This window comes from Microcebus murinus, chromosome 4 (genome assembly GCF_040939455.1).
Source record: "Microcebus murinus isolate Inina chromosome 4, M.murinus_Inina_mat1.0, whole genome shotgun sequence".
NCBI lineage: Eukaryota > Metazoa > Chordata > Mammalia > Primates > Cheirogaleidae > Microcebus > Microcebus murinus.
This window is the reverse complement of record NC_134107.1, coordinates 3,588,005-3,605,990: the sequence shown is the minus strand read 5'-3', so window position 1 is coordinate 3,605,990 and position 17,986 is coordinate 3,588,005. Positions and strand designations below refer to the sequence as shown.

At 62.4% G+C, this 17,986-nt stretch overlaps 1 protein-coding gene across 4 annotated transcripts in view; it reads right to left on the bottom strand.

The window, feature by feature from the left end:
• Window positions 1-17,986, bottom strand: part of UPF1 (UPF1 RNA helicase and ATPase) — a 32,334-nt gene that overhangs the window by 13,231 nt on the left and 1,117 nt on the right. For 2 of the 4 annotated variants that reach the window (XM_076001557.1, XM_076001555.1), the window contains exons 2-7: window positions 7,557-7,696; window positions 6,165-6,254; window positions 2,729-2,896; window positions 2,266-2,446; window positions 705-866; window positions 80-197 (exon numbers count right to left, since the gene is read on the bottom strand). In XM_076001557.1, coding sequence (XP_075857672.1) covers window positions 80-197; window positions 705-866; window positions 2,266-2,446; window positions 2,729-2,896; window positions 6,165-6,254; window positions 7,557-7,696 — 859 coding nt within the window. The remainder of the gene's footprint in view (window positions 1-79; window positions 198-704; window positions 867-2,265; window positions 2,447-2,728; window positions 2,897-6,164; window positions 6,255-7,556; window positions 7,697-17,986) is intronic. The other 2 variants (XM_076001558.1, XM_076001556.1) reach the window with 1 other exon arrangement.

Sequence of the window (17,986 nt, the reverse complement as noted above, 5' to 3'; positions counted from 1 at the left end):
CATCAAGGGACACTTTACAAGGGCACAACTAGGAATTTTATGCTACTGTGGTCACAAGTATTTTAAAACTTAGAATCACCTCTTAACCAAATTATGACTAAATCCTCATTACCAGAGTCAGTCTTGGGCAAAGTGAAGTAGGCGATTCTCTTCTTGTTAAGGCCCAGGTCCCACCTGACCGTGATGTTATCTTGAGTCTGAGCACATGGAAAACAAGAGCCCTGGTTAGCCCTCGGCGCAGGCGCGGCCTGGACGCCCCGGGCCGGGTCTCCAGGAGGTGCGAGCCCTGCTGGGACTCCGCCACGACGCCGGGGCACCGGCAGCCTCAGCCGCCCTCGAGGCCGTGTGGGGAGAGCAGCAGTGAGGGCCACGTCCGTCTGGGGCGCCGCAGCACACAGAGGGAGGCTCCGCGTGGCCCGGACGGCAGCCGCTGCGGGGGGAGGGGGGTGCCGTCATGGGGCTCCCGCTTCCTCAACACGGCCGTCACGGGGACCCGGCACGAGGCCTCTCGCCGCTGCGCACTGACCGGAAGGGAGTTTTGAGGGATTTAAAGACAGAGAACGATCTGCTCCGAGAGCCCAGCCCCGACCCGCAGGCTCCGGCCCCGTGGCTTCCGAGGCCTGAGGAGGAAACCGCCCTCCGCGAACCTCAGGAGTGAGACGCCGGGCTACAGCCGCCACCAGCCCCCCGCACGCCCGCGTCACCTGCGACTCCTTCAGCTTCTTGTCGTAGTCGGCCTCCAGCTTGACCAGCGGCCCGAAGATGTTCTGGTACTGGTAGGCGTCCTCGTAGCGCAGGAGCACGTGCTGCGGCTCCTCGTCCACCCCCGGCTTCTCCAGGTCCTCCAGCGTGGCGGAGGGGTTCTCCTGGAGGACGGCACGCCCGCTCAGCCCCGCCCGCCTGCGCGCCAGCGTGCGGGCGCTGGGGGGCACCGGGGGCGGAGCGCTGCTCCCACCGCCCCGTGCAGGCGCTGAGGGCGGGGCGCCCGGCGCCGCCCTGGGTGGACAGCGTGGCGTCGCCCTGTGAGGAGGGCCTAGTGACAGGAACCCCACACTGCACGGGGCCAGGCGCCAGCTGCGGCCTCAGCTGCTCCTCCGGCCACCACTGCGCCAGCACCCGGGGACCTGCCGACCCAGGCGCGCAGCGTGACAGCCGCCCGCTCCAGGCCCGCCCGCTCCAGGCCCACCGGCCGGCGAGGAGCAGCGACGTCCTCCGTCCAGCTGCCACACAGGCCGGTCTCCCCGCGTCCCCGCACGGGGCGGCTCCCACGACTGCCAGCCTGAGCAAGACAGCGCAGGCGGCAGCACTGCCAGCATCCACGCCCTCAGCGAGCCCACGCTGCTGCCGACAGAGCAGCGTCTAGGCTGTCTGGCTACAAACGGGAGTGATGAAATGATTTTGGCAGCCTGGACGTCCACGTGGAAAAGTACCCAGCGAGAAAGTGCTCAGACGACACCCTGACTTGCACTCAAAGTAAAAATGAATTCCTACTTGAGACTCCCGGCTGGGCTCTGAATTCAAACCCCTAGCCTAGCTATTAGAGCTCACTCACTGGCCGGGCGCGGTGGCTCCCGCCTGCCATCCCCACACTCTGGGAGGCCGAGGCAGGTGGATCACTCAAGGTCAGGAGTTCAAGACCAGCCTAAGAGTGAAATCTCGTCTCTACTAAAAACAAACAAATTAATGGGCCAACTAAATACATATAGAAAAAATTAGCCGGGCATGGTGGTGCATGCCTGTAGTCCCAGCTACTCAGGAGGCTGAGGCAGGAGGATCCCTTGAGCCCAGGAGTTGGAGGTTGCTGTGAGCGAGGTTGATGACACGGAACTCTAGCCCGGGCAACAGAGTGAGACTCTGTCTCAAAAAAGGAAAAGAACTCACTCACGTAATTGCAAAATCCTCACCAGCCAGGACCAGAGAGCAGTTTCCACGGGGAAGGGTGGGGTCCTCCCAGGTCTGTGGGCAGGGCCCGGCCACCCACTACTGACCCGGCGCCTCTCCCCTGCCTGCCTGAGCAGGTCCAGACTCTGCCCGACACATCTACCCGCCCCGGCCAGTGCCCTCCCTCCCCTCCCCCACTCGGCCTCACCCCGCACGGACAGGAGCCCCAGAGCTTTCCTCTCCCTTCCCAGAGACCAGGCTCCCCCCAGCCAGGCAACGCTGCAGGGCAGGGATGACCACGCGGGCCTGAGGCGCCCTAGGACCCCTCTCGGCACACCCGAGTTCCTCCCGGAATCTCCAGTGGCCTCACGGCCGAGGCCTCACCTTCCAGAGCTCCTCCAGCTTGTTGATCTGCTGGGCGGTGATCTGCCGCGCCCGCAGCTGCTCCTGCTCGGAGGGGATCTTCACCAGCCAGGACAGGAAGCAGCGGTCCTGGATCAGCGGCTGCCATTGCGAGCTGTCCCAGTTGATGTCCTTGAGGCTGCTCTGGCTGGCGCAGGGCTGCCTGCGAGTGGGGAGGGCCGCCGTGAGCAGCAGCGCCCCTCGCCGAGGGCCCGCGACCCCCCACCAAAGGGCCGCGTCCCTGAGCTGTACTGGCGACCCCGTCGCCTTTCCACTGTCGGCGAGGAACCGCTCGGCCCCGCCCGGGGCCAAACTCTCAAACTCAGACCAGACTGTGGCTTTACGGGATCAATTTTATGATCCACCCGGAACACACCCCGAGTCACTCGGCGGCCCGGACCCCAAGGGTCCGTCCCGACACCTCGCAGACACGGCCGGGCCTCACCTGCACAGCAGCACCACCACCGAGTCGGCCTTGGCGGGGATGAAGCCCAGCAGGAAGACGTTGCGGCAGCCGCAGTTGTAGCACTCGAGCACCGTCTCGCCCAGGGGCCCGTCCTTGTGCAGAGTCACCTCCTTGCACTTGGCCCGCACGAGGTGATTTACAATGTGGCTGGGACCAGGAAACGACGGACAGTTAACACCCAGAGTCTGGCTTTTCACCACTCCCGCTCCCGGCCTGCTGGAAGTTCCGGCACTGTCCACGGCCCATTAGCAGAGGCCGCCACCCCGTCCATCTGGGGGCCCGGGACCAGCTCTCCCCTGACCCGGCTCCCGCCGAGCGCAAAGCCGATCCCAAAACTCTAACCACTTTTAAGGAAGACTTCCTTAACACGGTTCACGTTGTTCCTGCTCCCTGAAATCCAGCTCATCAGGCCTGATCTGACCCACTGCGGGGCCAGCGACGGGTCCGCAAGGCCGCCTCCCTGCCCCTGCGCAGTCACCTCCCTGCCCCTGCGCAGTCACCTCCCAGAGCCCTGCGCAGTCACCTCCCAGAGCTCTGCGCAGTCACCTCCCAGAGCTCTGCGCAGTCACCTCCCAGAGCCCTGCGCAGTCACCTCCCAGAGCCCTGCGCCCGCCTCCCTGCCCCTGCGCAGTCACCTCCCAGAGCCCTGAGCAGTCACCTCCCAGAGCCCTGCGCAGTCACCTCCCAGAGCCCTGCGCCCGCCTCCCTGCCCCTGCGCAGTCACCTCCCAGAGCCCTGCGCAGTCACCTCCCAGAGCCCTGCGCAGTCACCTCCCAGAGCCCTGCGCCCGCCTCCCTGCCCCTGCGCAGTCACCTCCGAGCCCTGCGCAGTCACCTCCCAGAGCCCTGCGCCCGCCTCCCTGCCCCTGCGCAGTCACCTCCCAGAGCCCTGAGCAGTCACCTCCCTGCCCCTGCGCAGTCACCTCCCAGAGCCCTGCGCCCACCTCCCTGCCCCTGCGCAGTCACCTCCCAGAGCCCTGCGCCCACCTCCCTGCCCCTGCGCAGTCACCTCCCAGAGCCCTGCGCCCACCTCCCTGCCCCTGCGCAGTCACCTCCCAGAGCCCTGCGCCCACCTCCAGGAGCCCTGCACAGTCACCTCCCTGCCCCTGCATAGTCACCTCCCAGAGCCCTGCGCAGTCACCTCCCAGAGCCCTGTGCCCGCCTCCCTGCCCCTGCGCAGTCACCTCCCTGCCCCTGCGCAGTCACCTCCCAGAGCCCTGCGCAGTCACCTCCCAGAGCCCTGCGCAGTCACCTCCCAGAGCCCTGAGCAGTCACCTCCCAGAGCCCTGCGCAGTCACCTCCCAGAGCCCTGCGCAGTCACCTCCCAGAGCCCTGCGCAGTCACCTCCCAGAGCCCTGCGCAGTCACCTCCCAGAGCCCTGAGCAGTCACCTCCCTGCCCCTGCGCAGTCACCTCCCAGAGCCCTGCGCCCACCTCCCTGCCCCTGCGCAGTCACCTCCCAGAGCCCTGCGCAGTCACCTCCCTGCCCCTGCGCAGTCACCTCCCAGAGCCCTGCGCCCACCTCCAGGAGCCCTGCACAGTCACCTCCCTGCCCCTGCACAGTCACCTCCCAGAGCCCTGCGCAGTCACCTCCCAGAGCCCTGCGCCCGCCTCCCTGCCCCTGCGCAGTCACCTCCCAGAGCCCTGCACAGTCACCTCCCAGAGCCCTGCGCCCACCTCCAGGAGCCCTGCGCAGTCACCTCCCTGCCCCTGCATAGTCACCTCCCTGCCCCTACGCAGTCACCTCCCTGCCCCTGCATAGTCACCTCCCTGCCCCTACGCAGTCACCTCCCAGAGCCCTGTGCAGTCACCTCCCAGAGCCCTGTGCAGTCACCTCCCTGCCCCTGTGCAGTCACCTCCCAGAGCCCTGCGCAGTCACCTCCAGGAGCGGGGGCCCCTCCCGCCCTGCCTCGGGCCGGAAACCTGAGCACGGTGAAGAAGTGCCGAGTGGGGGCTCCGAGCCACTCTACGGAAGCCATGGCTGTCACGGGGCACACACCGGCTGCTGGCTGCCGCTGGGGCCAGACACCCGACACACGTCCTGTCCGGCCTCGGAGCCTCCTCGCCGCACCCCTTCCCTTCCCTTCTGGAAACGCTGCTGTTGGAGGCTTTAGTTCAGAAGCCAACCTCCAGCCCTCTCTCGCCACCACGGGCCGCGATCACCTAACCCGCCGGTGCTCTCGGCGTCCCCAGGGCCCGACTCCTCTGTGGAGCAGCCGCGCTGGCACCTGGCCAGAACCAGCGCCCTCTCCGCATTTCTGCGCCCGCCTCCCCGTGGCTTGCGCAGAGCGCGCAGGGCGCCCGGCCCGGCCTGCTTTTTCTCAGAGGCCCTTTTGCTCACTTCCCTGTTCTTGGCTGTGCTGACCGGAAGCTGGGGCTGCCAGCTAAGAAAGTTTTATTTAGTTGCTTTTCCTGCACGAGAGGAATTAATGCGAGCACAACATGTAAATTACCCAGAATATTCTCAACACAGAACACAAATGTCTTTTGATTACCCAGAAAATTTTTTAAAAAATCATCTAGGTTAAATCACCAGCTCCTTCCTTGCCTTGCTCAGAACAAACACCTCGAGTCACTAACTCAGAGATCTGGCCACAAGATCTGACCACTCGGCCCGTGTCCCTCCACGCCCCACAGCTGCAAAAGGCACCGGAAGGTGGGGGGCAAATGAGCTGCCTACAGGCTTTTGTCACTTCCACTCTCTAAACCATGAACCCAGAAAGAGACCCCACCTCCTTGTTAGCAACGTGGAGGCTCTCCCCGGCAGAGGAGTGACCCGTCCCGCGTCACCAGAGGGGAGCCGCCAGCACAGGAACCGAGGACGGGGGTCCCGCCACCCCGGCAAGACAATCGGACTTCCCCTGGCATGCGAGCACCGGCAGAGCGCCGGTCACGTCTCAAACACAGGACAAGGGACCCGACCCCAGCTGCTGCTGATCCCCAGCAGGGAGGGAAGCCCAGCCGACCGACGGTCAAGTGAGCGCGACTTAATCCGATGATTCAGGATCTGGCCCGAATTAGCCTCTGGACGGCTCAGCCGGGCTCCGGCCAGAGCAAGGCTTCTCAGAAACCCGCTCCCCTGCGTGCCCGTCCCTGCGCCGGGAACATCCTCCTGTTAACGAGGACTCGCGGCGTGCCAGGAGCTCATCTTGCAGAAAGAGAGAAATAAAGACTGGGAACTCGAGTCAAGCCAACCCGACTTGCATAATAAAAAGAACCACAGAGAATAAATCAAGGGTAAATACATTAAGGCATTCACACACCACCATCTGTTTCAAGTTAGACCAGTCAGAGGAGGAAAAAAACCAGGTTTGTTAGCGTGATTTTATACTGCGCTTCGCTTCAACATTTCCATAATTTACACACAAACCCGAGCTCAGCGCTGATTAAAGACACATGCGCGCTCTGATTATCTACCTGCCAGAAGTGTTCCCCCGCCCGTTGCAGAACCACTTCTTGCTGGTGTTGCAGTAAACCACGCAGGCAGGATCATGGATGCCGCAGTAACTAGAAAATCAAAACATCAACAGTTGAAGCTGGAAGGTTGCTCTCTGGTTCTCATTTGGCAGGACGCAGAATCCTTTCCTCTTACAACATTTTCAAGTTTTCCATTAAACACATACTCAGCCCGACAACTGCAGGGACCAAGTCAAACCAGTTAGCCGAGGCTCCCCAGGACACAGGGAGGGCCTCAGGTGTGGGGCCGGGGCTCCGCAGGGGCAGCCGGGGTGAAGAAAGCTACCTGCAGGAAGAGCTGCCCACAGGGGGGCTCGCCCGCCCAAGGCCATTCCTGCCCCCCCTTTGGCCCCATGTTTCCCGGGCCCCAGCCCCTGCAACGTCCTGGCCGCGGTGAACCGCAGGCTCCAGCAGAGGGCGCTGTGCTCCTGGGAATGGGCCACCCTGCAGTGGAGGTGCAGGCCCGGTGCAAACGGTCAGGCAGGGAACCTGGGGGAGCCCCCCACCACCCCCACTTGTCTGAACACTGACACACGAGACCCCAAAACACCCACTCCCCAGAGTTCTGCCTGTGCACAGAGACTCGGCCTGGAACCAGCGTGTGCTTCTGAGGCAGCCTGGCCATGGGGGGCGCCCACGACCCCCAGCTCGCAGCAGGGGGCGAGGCCGCAGCTCTGCGGGGACGCACCGCGTGTGTGACGGGAGCACAGTCACACGTCTGTGAAACGAGGACGGAAGACCCAAAATAAAGCCTACGCGCCGCCCTCTGCCCCAGAGAGCAGCCGGCCGGCGCAGGCGGCCATGGGGGTGGCCTTGGCACCTCCGGGGGAGGAGGGGGGTGGGAGCGGGCTCTGAGCCGGGGCTGGGCCCCACGCTGCCCGCGCTGGCCGGGTGCCCCAAGCAAAATCACTTCACCTCTTCTGGTCTTCGTTTCCACGCAACAAAAAAGCAAGAACAAGCCCAAACGCAAGAGATGAGGGACGAAATTCCCAATGCGGTTAACGTGCAGGTCTGCCCGCTCGCGACTCACTCACCCTGTTTCCCAGGCGCGGTGAGGGCGCCAGGGAGCAGGGACGTGGCGGAACCCCAGAGCAACCCCTTCGTGGGAGAAACGGCTGCTCTGTCCCCAACCCCAAATGCTCCCTGGCGTGACCAGCTCTTTCTAGCGGGCGAGCGAGGGCAGCACCAGCAACAAGCCGCGCGCCTGGGGCCGGGGCCAGGGCGCCTCCCCCGCCAGCTGGGCGAGCGCAGGGCGTCGGAGGCTGCCGAGCCCACGCCCCGACCGGTGGCGGTGACAGGGACTGTGCACGCAGCAGCGAGGGCACCGCCCCTGGGCGCAGCGGCGCCGCTCACCTGCAGGCGTGAATGGGCAGGTCCTTCGTGTAGTAGGTGTCCTCCTCATCCTCCTCGAAGTTCAGCTCGGCCAGCAGCTGGCTGGTCTTGGCCACGCTGTCGTCCACGGCCCCGTTCTGCAGGATGCCCTCAGGCCCCACCTGCGTGCAACCAGAGTGTCACCGAGAGCCGCAGCCTCTGGGACCAGCCCGGGCACAGGGCACCGGCCTGAGACAGGTCCCCTTGCTCTGACTGGACTTTGCGTGCACTCTTCGTCCCGCTCAAACCCGTCCCGCCACGGACGGGGCACTGGTGGCCTGGGCACCCACGCCCCGAGCCCCACCTGGCCACGGCCACGGCCAGGAAGCCGAGGTGACTGAGGACCACCAGGAGCAAGGAGACTCCCACGAACCCCTCGCAGTGCACCTGGGGGCGGCCCAGGCCCCGACCTCACCGCCGCCCGTCTTGAGGACAAAGCAGGGATGCGCTAGGGGCCTTCCTCCCGGCCGCTCTCTCACCACAAGCATCGCCTCTGCTGCCCCACGGCTGCGGCGCCACGCCGCGGACCGCGCAGGACACCAGCGCCAAGGCCGCACGGCCGCCGGGGCCAAGAGAGCCGAGCGCCTGAGGCCCAGGAGCTACCACCCCCAGCGACACAGTCCCCACCCCAGAATCGCCCCCGGGGCCCTGCGACCCTAACTCGAGCCTGGGTCGGGCAGGAGTGCTGTAGTAAAATACAAAAAATTCTGTTGTTTCTAAGAGGTGAGAGGTCGTCCCCCCACCCCCGTAGTGCAGGGGCACGATCACAGCTCGCTGTCATCTCCAACTCCTGGGCTCAAGCGATCCTCCTGCCTCAGCCTCCAGGGCATCTGGGACTGCAGGCGTGCGCCGCCACGCTGGGACCGCGATCACTTTTAACTGTGTACTTCTGCGGCAGCGTTCTATCTACCTTCAGAACATCTTCCATCTTGCAAAACTAAAGCTCTGTCGCCACGGAACACTAACTGCCCTCCCTCTCCCGGCACCCGCCGTTCCGCTTTGTCTCTGTGAGCGTGACGCTCTGGCGCCCGCGTGTCAGTGGTGTCACGCAGCGACTCGTGTTCTGAGTGGTTCACTCCAGCGAGCGTCCTCAAGGCTCCTCCTCGTTTCAGCACGTGTCAGAATTTCCTTCCTTTTGTAAGGCTGAAAAAGCACTCCATCGCATGGACGCTCCGTATTTGTGTGTGTGCGCGCCAAGTTTTGCTTATCCATCCCACGCTGGACACGTGGCTGTCTCCACTTCGGACCGCTGTGCGTGGCCTGCTATGCACACGCGGGCACAAAGATCTGTGTGCATGCGGGACACAGATTCCCTCAAACACGTCTGGAGGAGCGGAACTGCTGGGTCACGTGGCGACTCCGAGCTTCACCTTCCGAGGAACCCCCAGAGCTTCCGCGGCAGGCGGGCGCGGGACCTCCCGTTCCACCGGGAGTGGCCCCGGCCCCGGCCCCGACGGCTCCACAGCCTCACCCGGCGCCGACTGCGGCGGTCCTGGCGGAGCGGCGCGGCCTCGCGCAGCGGTTTCCATCTCCGTTTCCCGGCGGTCAGTGACGCCCAGCACCTCTCCGCGTGCCGCCGACCATTCCTTCGTCTTCTCCAGAGACACGGGCTGTCCAGCCCTCAGCCGCTTCCGGATCGCATCGTCTGCTTTGTTGCCGTTGAGATGCGCCCTGCGGGATGTTCTGACGGCCGGTCCCTGTCAGCCTGCCCACACTCGCAGCGAGGGATGGCGCCGGGAGCACGTGGGCGGCACTGGCGGCGGCGAGGCTGCAGACGGGGAGAGCACTGTCGCGCAGGGGCTCTCGGTGCCGCCGCGCCTGGGCGCAGGCCCGCTGGTTTCTGGAAGTGTGGGCGCACAGGCGACAGCAACGGGCTTCGCCGCAGGTGGCGGAGGCAGCGACGTGAGGCCCGCTGCGGGGAGAGGGCCGCCGCCAGTCCAGCACAGGGACGCGAGTGCCTGAACGGCTGGATCAAATGCCTACTAACATCCTCCACTCTGCTTCTTGCCCACAAAGCCCAGAATGTTTACCGTCTGGGCCTTTAAGAAAGCGTTCGCTCAGTCCAGAAGAGCGCCTAAACTTTCTTGTCAGGGTTTTCACGATGTTTCAATCTTCGCCTTCCTGTACGTGGCAGGACACAAAGCTGCACCCCATCTAGTGCCCTGCCCTGCCCACCGTCCACGCCCAGATCGCCCCCCCAGAGGGCGCATGGGGACGACGAGCATGGCTGGCTGGGGGCAAGCCCGCCCCCCCACCCCCCTCCGCACTTACCCCCCCCAGGCGCGACAGGGACGGGACCCCTAAGTCCACCCTGGGGACAGAACACAGCACAGATACAAGGCCAGGAGGACCCCACCACACCCCCACCGACATCGGGGGGCCGGAGGGAGGATTCCTGTCCCAGGCCGTAGACCTGGGAGGCACAGGTGTGCCCCCTCCGCACACGCCTCCCCCAGCCCCGCGGCCAGGCGGGGTCGGCCACGGCACAGGCTGACTCCGCGGCTGTGGGTGAGCGTCTCTCTCCACTCTGAGAAGTTCTGAGATAAAATGTTGGTTTCAGAACCCCACGTGACCCTAGAAACTATCGCTAACCGAGTTGCGAACACAGCGCCAGGGCCCGATGCTGGGCACAGACAAGGCCCTCAGTCCGTGCCAGGGGCATGACGGGTGGAGGAGGGCGGGCCGTGGCCGTTGGCTGACACAGGGCCGCCGCTCCGACAACTCGTGTCCTCCAAGGCGCCGACCGTCCCCTCACCAGGGAGGCTCCAGCGGGCAGGGCCTCCCACCCACCTCCAGGTCACGAAGCCCAGGAAGCAGTTCCCGTCCCTTCTGCTCTGGACGTGGTGTTTACAGGCGTATTCCGGAATCCCCAGTACCTAGCCCCACACAAGGCCCCGGAGCCGGGGTCCCTGAATCTTTACTCCTGCTCCAAGCAGGAGCCCAGCAATGACTAAAACCACACTCCAGAAAGCCCAGCTGAGAGTGGCCGGGCTGATCAAGGTCTGCCGGGGTTTCTGCCCAGAGACGGCTACTGCCAGCACAGCCCAGGACTCAGACCGCAGCCAGAGCAGCTCCGAGAACGGTCCCTCACCCCAGAGAGACGGCACGGACGTTCCAGAGTCGGCCCGTTGTGCTGGCACAGGCTCTTACTGGGAACCTTGGTCTCTGCATCTGCCAGTGCCCCGGGGCCTTTGCACACGCTTTCCCCACAGCCTCAGCAAGGCTGGCTCAATACCCTCCAGACTGGGCCCAGGGTGCCCCCCAGGCAGGCCTCCTCTGACCCCATCTTGGGGCCCCAGCATACAGCCTGCCCTGCTCCTGCTGCTGGCCCGACACCTAGGTGGAGCCCACACCCCAGGGGCCCACGATAGGGGCTCCTCGTCCTTTAAAACACAAATGCCCAGACGCTAAGTCTCTCACGTATTCTGAGGCCAGGATGAAATAAAACAGAGGGTGGGAAGTCACCACCCCCTGGGCAGCTGGGGGAAGACTGGCCCCAACCTGGAAGGCTCTACCCTGACATTTCCCTCTACTTAAAAAAAAAATCCCAAAGCTCCCGAAAACACACACCCACACCTTCACCTGGACACCCCTCCGCCACGCCACGCCAGGCCCGTGGTCCCCCTCGCTCTGCACACGCTCTCTTCACTGTCCCGACCGGCTTCCGAGCTGCAGGAGCAGGCTCCCCCTCACGACACCAGGGCTGGCCGGGACCCCGCCGCGGCCACGCCACATGTGTGCACACCGCCCCCACGTCCCGATGACGCCCTTCACAGCTGTTTTTAACCAAGACCCAGGTGACGGCTGCACATGCTTCATGGCGTCTTTAGTCTCCTTTACCCCGTTAGTCCGAACCACACGAAATCGCGGGGACGGGACCGTGTCTGACTCACAGAGAAGGCCACTTCCCACGGTCCCACCCAGCGGGCAGCCCGGGCTCTGCCTCCCGCCTCGGTTCTCAGCAGAAAGGAAGCCCCTCTCTCCCCGCCTCCCTGCTGGCGACCCCACTGCGTGACCCTCAGGGCACCGAGCCCGCCCTGCGGCTCCGCACTCCAGTGTCCTCGACGCGGCCCGAGTGCCCGGGGTGTCCCCAGCTCGCCGGGCTGCCTGCCCGGCCCTGGACCCGCCACTCCCCTGGGAGCCCGGGGACCAGGGCAGACTCCGCCCCACGCCTGCAGGGAGAGGCCGGCGTGGGACGACACGGCGCTCGGCCCAGAAGGCGGGCGCCTCACAGGAAGGACCATGGCCGGGACCAGGCCCACTCAGGGGCACGAAGGGAAGCGGGAGGGCTCTCTGGGGGCAGGGCCCGGAGGCACGGCGAGCCTCTCCACGCAGGACCGCAACAGGGTCTGAGGGAAGAATCCGGGCACGGAGAGAATCTGACTGCCACCACGTGTCGGAGGACCCTGAAAACCCACTGCGGACGCCGTTCGCCTGCCCACGGCATTGCAGCCAGGAGGGGGAGAAGCCGGTTGCCGTTTCTGCGTTTCCCAGGTCCCCGTGGCCGGGGACCACCAACCCGCACGCTGGACCGCAGAGCGAGGACGGGAAGTCCCGCAGAACTGGAACTACACACACCATCGAAACAAACGAAAACACACCGGCCGGAAAAAGACTAAGGCAGGAGAAACCCTCAGTGCCGCCGACGTGGACACGGACGTGCAGGCCTGCGCCCCTCCCGGCAGAGACCGACCGTCCCCAGCGCCTCCACGCGGGACCGGTGGCCCCAGAAGCCGCGCTGCGGACACACACGCCCGACAGCGGCGAGGACGGCTCGGCCAGCGCACTCACCCAGCGCCTGCGCCCGGGACCAGGAGCCGGCCCGGCGCCGCCCGCTGCGCCCCTCGGTGTGGCAGAGGCCGGCCGGGCCAGCAGGCAGCCCGCCCGCCGCAGGCCCAGCCTCGGCCCACAAAGGCCCGGGCCCAAGCCCCGCTCGCTCGCCCAGTTCCCAGGCCGCTCCTGACTGCCACGCGGATGGGCACAAGGGGCCGGCGCAGTGGCACCTCTGGTCCCAGCCACTTGGGAAGCTGAGGCGGGAGGATCGCTTGAACCCAACAACTGGAGCCCGGGCTGGGCAATGTAGTGAGACCCCCGTCTCCTAAAAAAACAGTGTGGGTGCACAAGGACCTGCTGCCAGCCGCGGGGCCCCGGCCCCAGCAGCCCTCGGTTCCTGGAGGGCAGAACCCTGCTCTCAGAGAAAACCTCCGGTGAGAGGGAACGCAGAGCTGCCGCAGCAGTGGTGACCAGGCCCAGACTCTCGGACCCTGTGGCCCCTCCAGGCCGGACACTCAGCTCTGAACGTCAGAGCACAGCTGGGCACCGTGGCCCTTCTCCGCCAGGCTGGACTGTCCCAACCGCCACTCAGCCTCCTCACCATGGTGACAACCGCGCCGCCCTCCAAGGTGAGCCGCCGCCCAGACGCGCCCCTCCAGCTCCAGCGCACACTGCTGGGGCCCTCTCGGGCAGGGCGGCGCCCACCAGCGTGGAGCCCCGTGCCAGCCGGGTCGTGGCCCCTGATGACACCGCAGGCAGGAGCTCAGGTCTGCTCTAGCTGGCTACTGCTCGGGAGGGGCCGGGGGCCCAGAGCACCAGGTGCAGTGCTGGACACGGGCACCGGGAGGGGACACCGGGCACAGGCACTCACGCTCACACTCGCACGTGCACACGGCCCTGACCTGGCGTCCCCAACCTCCGCTCCGACTGCTCATTTGGTCACCACACTCGGCCACCACGCCCGACCTCTAGCCACGGTCCTCCCCGGCCACTGCAGTCCGAGGGCCCTTCCTCCCGGCCTCAGTCCCGCACCCCTCAGCAGCTCCTCGGGGCTCCAAGATGCAGCCCGGCCCGACCCGGTGCGCCGTGCCCGCCCCCGGCAAGCACTCCGGGACCCCCACTCGCAAAGGCTTCCCCTCCACAGAGCGGACCACCCCCTCCCGGGCCCCCGGCATTCCCAAGGTCAACGCCCAGGCCAGGCAGCTGTGCAACTTCCCCACAGGGCACTGCAGGTGGCAAAGGGCTCAAAGGCAGGCACCCACTGAGGCCAGGAACATGAGGCCAGGGCTTCGGCCACCGTCTCTGACCCCCCCGGCACAGGGCCTGGCCCACCTCCCTAACGTGCGAGCGGCGGCCAATGAGCATAAGGCCTGCTGAGGTGGTCGGACCCTGAAACCACAGGCTTGCGTACAAGCTGCGCCCGCAGTGAGAGAGCAGAGGAGGAAAGGCAGAGTGAAAGAGAAATCAAAGACGGCAACTACAGCAGCAGTTGCACTACCCTGTACTAAAAAAGAAACACTGAGGCCAGGCTCAGTGGCTCACACCTGTAATCCCAGTACTCTGGGAGCCCAAGGCAGGAGGATCGCTCAAGGTCAGGAGTTCAAGACCAGCCTGAGCAAGAGCGAGACCCTGTCTCTACTAAAAATAGAAAGAAATTAGCTAAACAACTAAAAATACATAGAAAAACTTAGCCAGGCGTGGTGGCGCACGCCTGTAGTCCCAGCTACTCAGGAGGCTGAGGCAGGAGGCTCGCTTGAGCCCAGGAGTCTGAGGTTGCTGTGAGCGAGGCTGACGCCATGGCACTCTAGCCCGGACAACAGAGTGAGACTCTGTCTCCAACAACAACAACAAAAAAGAAACACTGAGCTGTACGCTTAAAAACAAGAAAATTCCATGGTAGACGATCAGACCTTAATAAAGCAGTAAGAAAAATGTCTTTTTTTTGGTTAGGGCAGCTGGACTGAGAGGGAACTTTGTTTAGTTACTACTGGTGTAGTATTAGAGTTAACTCCCCAATCCTGCTAAATCTGGGTAAAGAAACTGAGACAAAACCGTCACAAGTCGTCCTGAGTATCTGCCGCCAACTGTGAAGCCTCAGCTGAGTTCCAGCAGCACTTTCGGCCTTCTTAAAAAAAAGAGACTGAGGCCGGGCGCGGTGGCTCACGCCTGTAATCCTAGCACTCTGGGAGGCTGAGGCGGGCGGATTGCTCGAGGTCAGGAGTTCGAAACCAGCCTGAGCAAGAGCGAGACCCCGTCTCTACTATAAATAGAAAGAAATTAATTGGCCAACTAACATATATATAAAATTAGCCGGGCATGGTGGCGCATGCCTGTAGTCCCAGCTACTCGGGAGGCTGAGGCAGAAGGATTGCTTGAGCCCAGGAGTTTGAGGTTGCTGTGAGCTAGGCTGACGCCACGGCACTCACTCTAGCCTGGTCAATAAGCGAGACTCTGTCTCAAAAAAAAAAAAGAGACTGAGCCACTGAAATGAGTGGGTAGCGGCATCTCCGCGTGGTTTTACTTCTAACAGGTTAACATATCACTGACAGGCCACAAACGGTGTATAAAGTATGTCATTTTTTAGAAATTGACAAGTCAGCGTATGCAAACCCCCCATAAAACCGTCACCACAATCACGAGAACAAGCACATCCGTCACCCCAAGTCTCCTGGTGCCCTGTCGCTCCCTCCCTCCTCTCCCGCCCGGCCCACCTTTCTGTGCCCACCACCAGGCTGCTTTCTACGACTGCAGGCTAGCTAGCCCTTTCTAGAATTTTGCATGAATGAAATCACAGGGCATACGCTCTTTTTTGTCCGAGTGCTTCTTTTACTCAGAGTAATTACTCCAAGATGCAGCCGGTTGTTGCACGTGTCGGGAGTTCGTTCCCCTTTATCACTGAGTGGCATTTCCAACTCATAGGTCTCGGCCCGCTCGCACTGTTGGGAGGAGCTGGACAGCAACAGCGGCGCAGCGCCGGCCGAGAGGAAATATTCCAGCCAGGCGGATCCAAAGGCTTGCAATCCCGCTACTGTGCAAAGGACATCTGACATTACCTTCCACCATCCTGCGGGGGTGCGGGGAGCCCAGGACAGGGTCAGATCCTCAGAGAGAAAAGCGACTCCTTATTTTAGGGACACTTGGCAGAACTGTGTCAGCGCTTGTCATCCCAGGATCTCAAGGGCTCTGACAGACGTCAGTTCCATTTCACAAAGAAGAAGAGGAACGATATTCGAACCAGCTATGGGTGCAGCAGGAGTCGCCCCTGCTGCCGTTCTCCCTCCCGCCCCGGCTGGGACACACCCGCCACTGTAAGCAGACTTCCAGGGGACATCGACCGTGCGAAGCCGATACAGGTGGGGCTGGCATCAAAAGTGCCCGCACTCCATTTGGAATGGGTTGTTGCGAAAAGGGGGGGGGGAGAAGTGGCCGCACGCTTGCAGTTCCTCAGTGACGACACGACCCAGCAATTTCGCCATCAACTACATCCACACAGAAATGTGCACACAGACGTCCAGAGCAGCTCGACTCGCAACAGCCAAGAGGTAGAAAGAACCCAAACGTTCGTGGACAGATGAGGAGATAAACAAAAACGTGGTCCCTCCACACGTCGGACTATTACTCGGCTTTTGAAAAGCAAACTCCGAGGAGCCGGTTATGACGTGCACAGACCTTGCACACACGCTGCTGAGTGAAAGAAGCTAGACGCAAAACACCACGCACCCCGCGATTCATTCACGCAAGACCTCCAGAACAGGCAACTCTCAGACAGAAAGCAGACCAGTGGCTGCCAGGGGCAGGGGAAGGTAAGACTGAGGGGAGAAGGGGTGCAGGGTTTCTTTCTGGGTGACAAAAACGTCCTACAGTTGGCTGTGGTGACAGCCGCACAACACTGAAGGTGTTAAAAGCCACCGAACTGTACACCTTACACGGGCGAGCCGTATGGCTCAGTATGTGACCTCCACTCTGACAACGCTGTTAGACGAAGTGGCTGCAAAGCACTTAAAAACTGACAGCCACTCGTCCAGTAAGATGAAATGAAAAGGCAAAATGAGATTCTAAATCTTTCTGGAAGCCCCCACCTTCTGGGCGGTTACACAGCCAACTCCTGAGGACGAGTGTGGGAAATATTCCCACGTGTCTCAGGCAGTCAATGCCACCAACTGGCACAGGAGATAACTTTTTTTCCATTTTCCAATTATATTCAGACTTTCCTGCCCCAGATTCAGGCCTTCTTCTTGTGACACAAATGGATTCACCCCCGTCCCCAAACACAAGTCCACACACAGGCTGCAGGTGGGTGGGTCTTCGAAGTCAATTAAAAGCAACTGAGGACAAGCCTCTGACGTCACACTCAAGTGAGCTCAATGGCAGTGTCTACCTGCAGGGAAGCATTTTAATACTTTCATCTTGTACGATCCAGTGGTCAGAGGCAAGAAAATTGATTGTTTTAACTAAAAGAGAAGGACGCACCCCACAATTAATCACAAACAGGAGGAACAAAAGCAGAACTCAAAGCTGCCCCAGGTTTGCTGTTCTGCTGTTAAAAGGACTCACAAGAAAAGCAATTAACCTTTCGCCACACCCCACCGGCCCCCAGGAAGCCACAGATCCTCAGCCTCAGCCCTCCCCACAGGCTGGACACAAGGTACAGACAGACAAGATCTACTAGTTTTACACATAAGCCCAGATTTCTCTTATCTTTAAAAGTTAAGGAAAACATGAGTGCCACCCCCATTTTACAGCTGCCAAAGCAGAGAGGTGCACCGAGGCTGGGAAACTACAGGAAGGCGGGGCCTCAGCAGCTCCGGTTCATTCTCCAGGCAAAGTCCCCTCTCTCCACCTCCCTTCACCAACTGTAAACAAAACTGAAAAAAAACCACCCTTACTTGCATACCTGTTCTCCAGATGCCCCACCCACCACGGAGGCCTTCTATTTTAAGGAATCTGGGGTTAGAATGAGTCAAATGTTTCTTGCTTCCATTGGGGGCTAAAAGAAAGCCCAAGTGGGTGGTCTACCCACGGGAGTGACTCAACCAACTAGCACGTTAGCCCCCTCCCCCAGGGGCAGGGTCTGCGCTCACTCCGGCTGAGCAAGAGGTGCTTCCTGCGGCTCCAGAACACAAGCATGTGCCAAGGGACACCTGTGACAAAGTGAGCCTCGAAACTCCTCCCTGGCGGGGCATTCAGGAAAAGAAACCTGAGGGAGGGGCCAAGCACCAAGCAGGCCTCCGGCAGAAGCAATCAGATCCAGAGGACGGCGGCAACACAACACTCCCCGGACCGGCCTGCCCCCTCTCCCGCCCGAGGCAGGAACCCAGGTGCAGGAAGCGCAGGCCCAGTCCTTCTCACAACCCAAAACCCCGATTTAAAACACCTAAGCAGCCTTCACTAGACGTCCACATCAATAAAAGTTGAAGTTTCCGCCGACGTGGCAGACCCATTTACGAAAAAACCCCCCGCTATCACGGCTCCACTGGAAGAACAAAACTCAAACCCAACTTTTCCAAGGCAGGGCTGTGGAGTTATGTAACAGCTCGGTTTCAGCAACAGGCGATGCAAGAAGGAAAAACAAAACGCAACCTGCTTCTTCGTGAATAATCCTAATAGCCAGCCAGTGCGCGGTGCTCCACCGGGGAGGC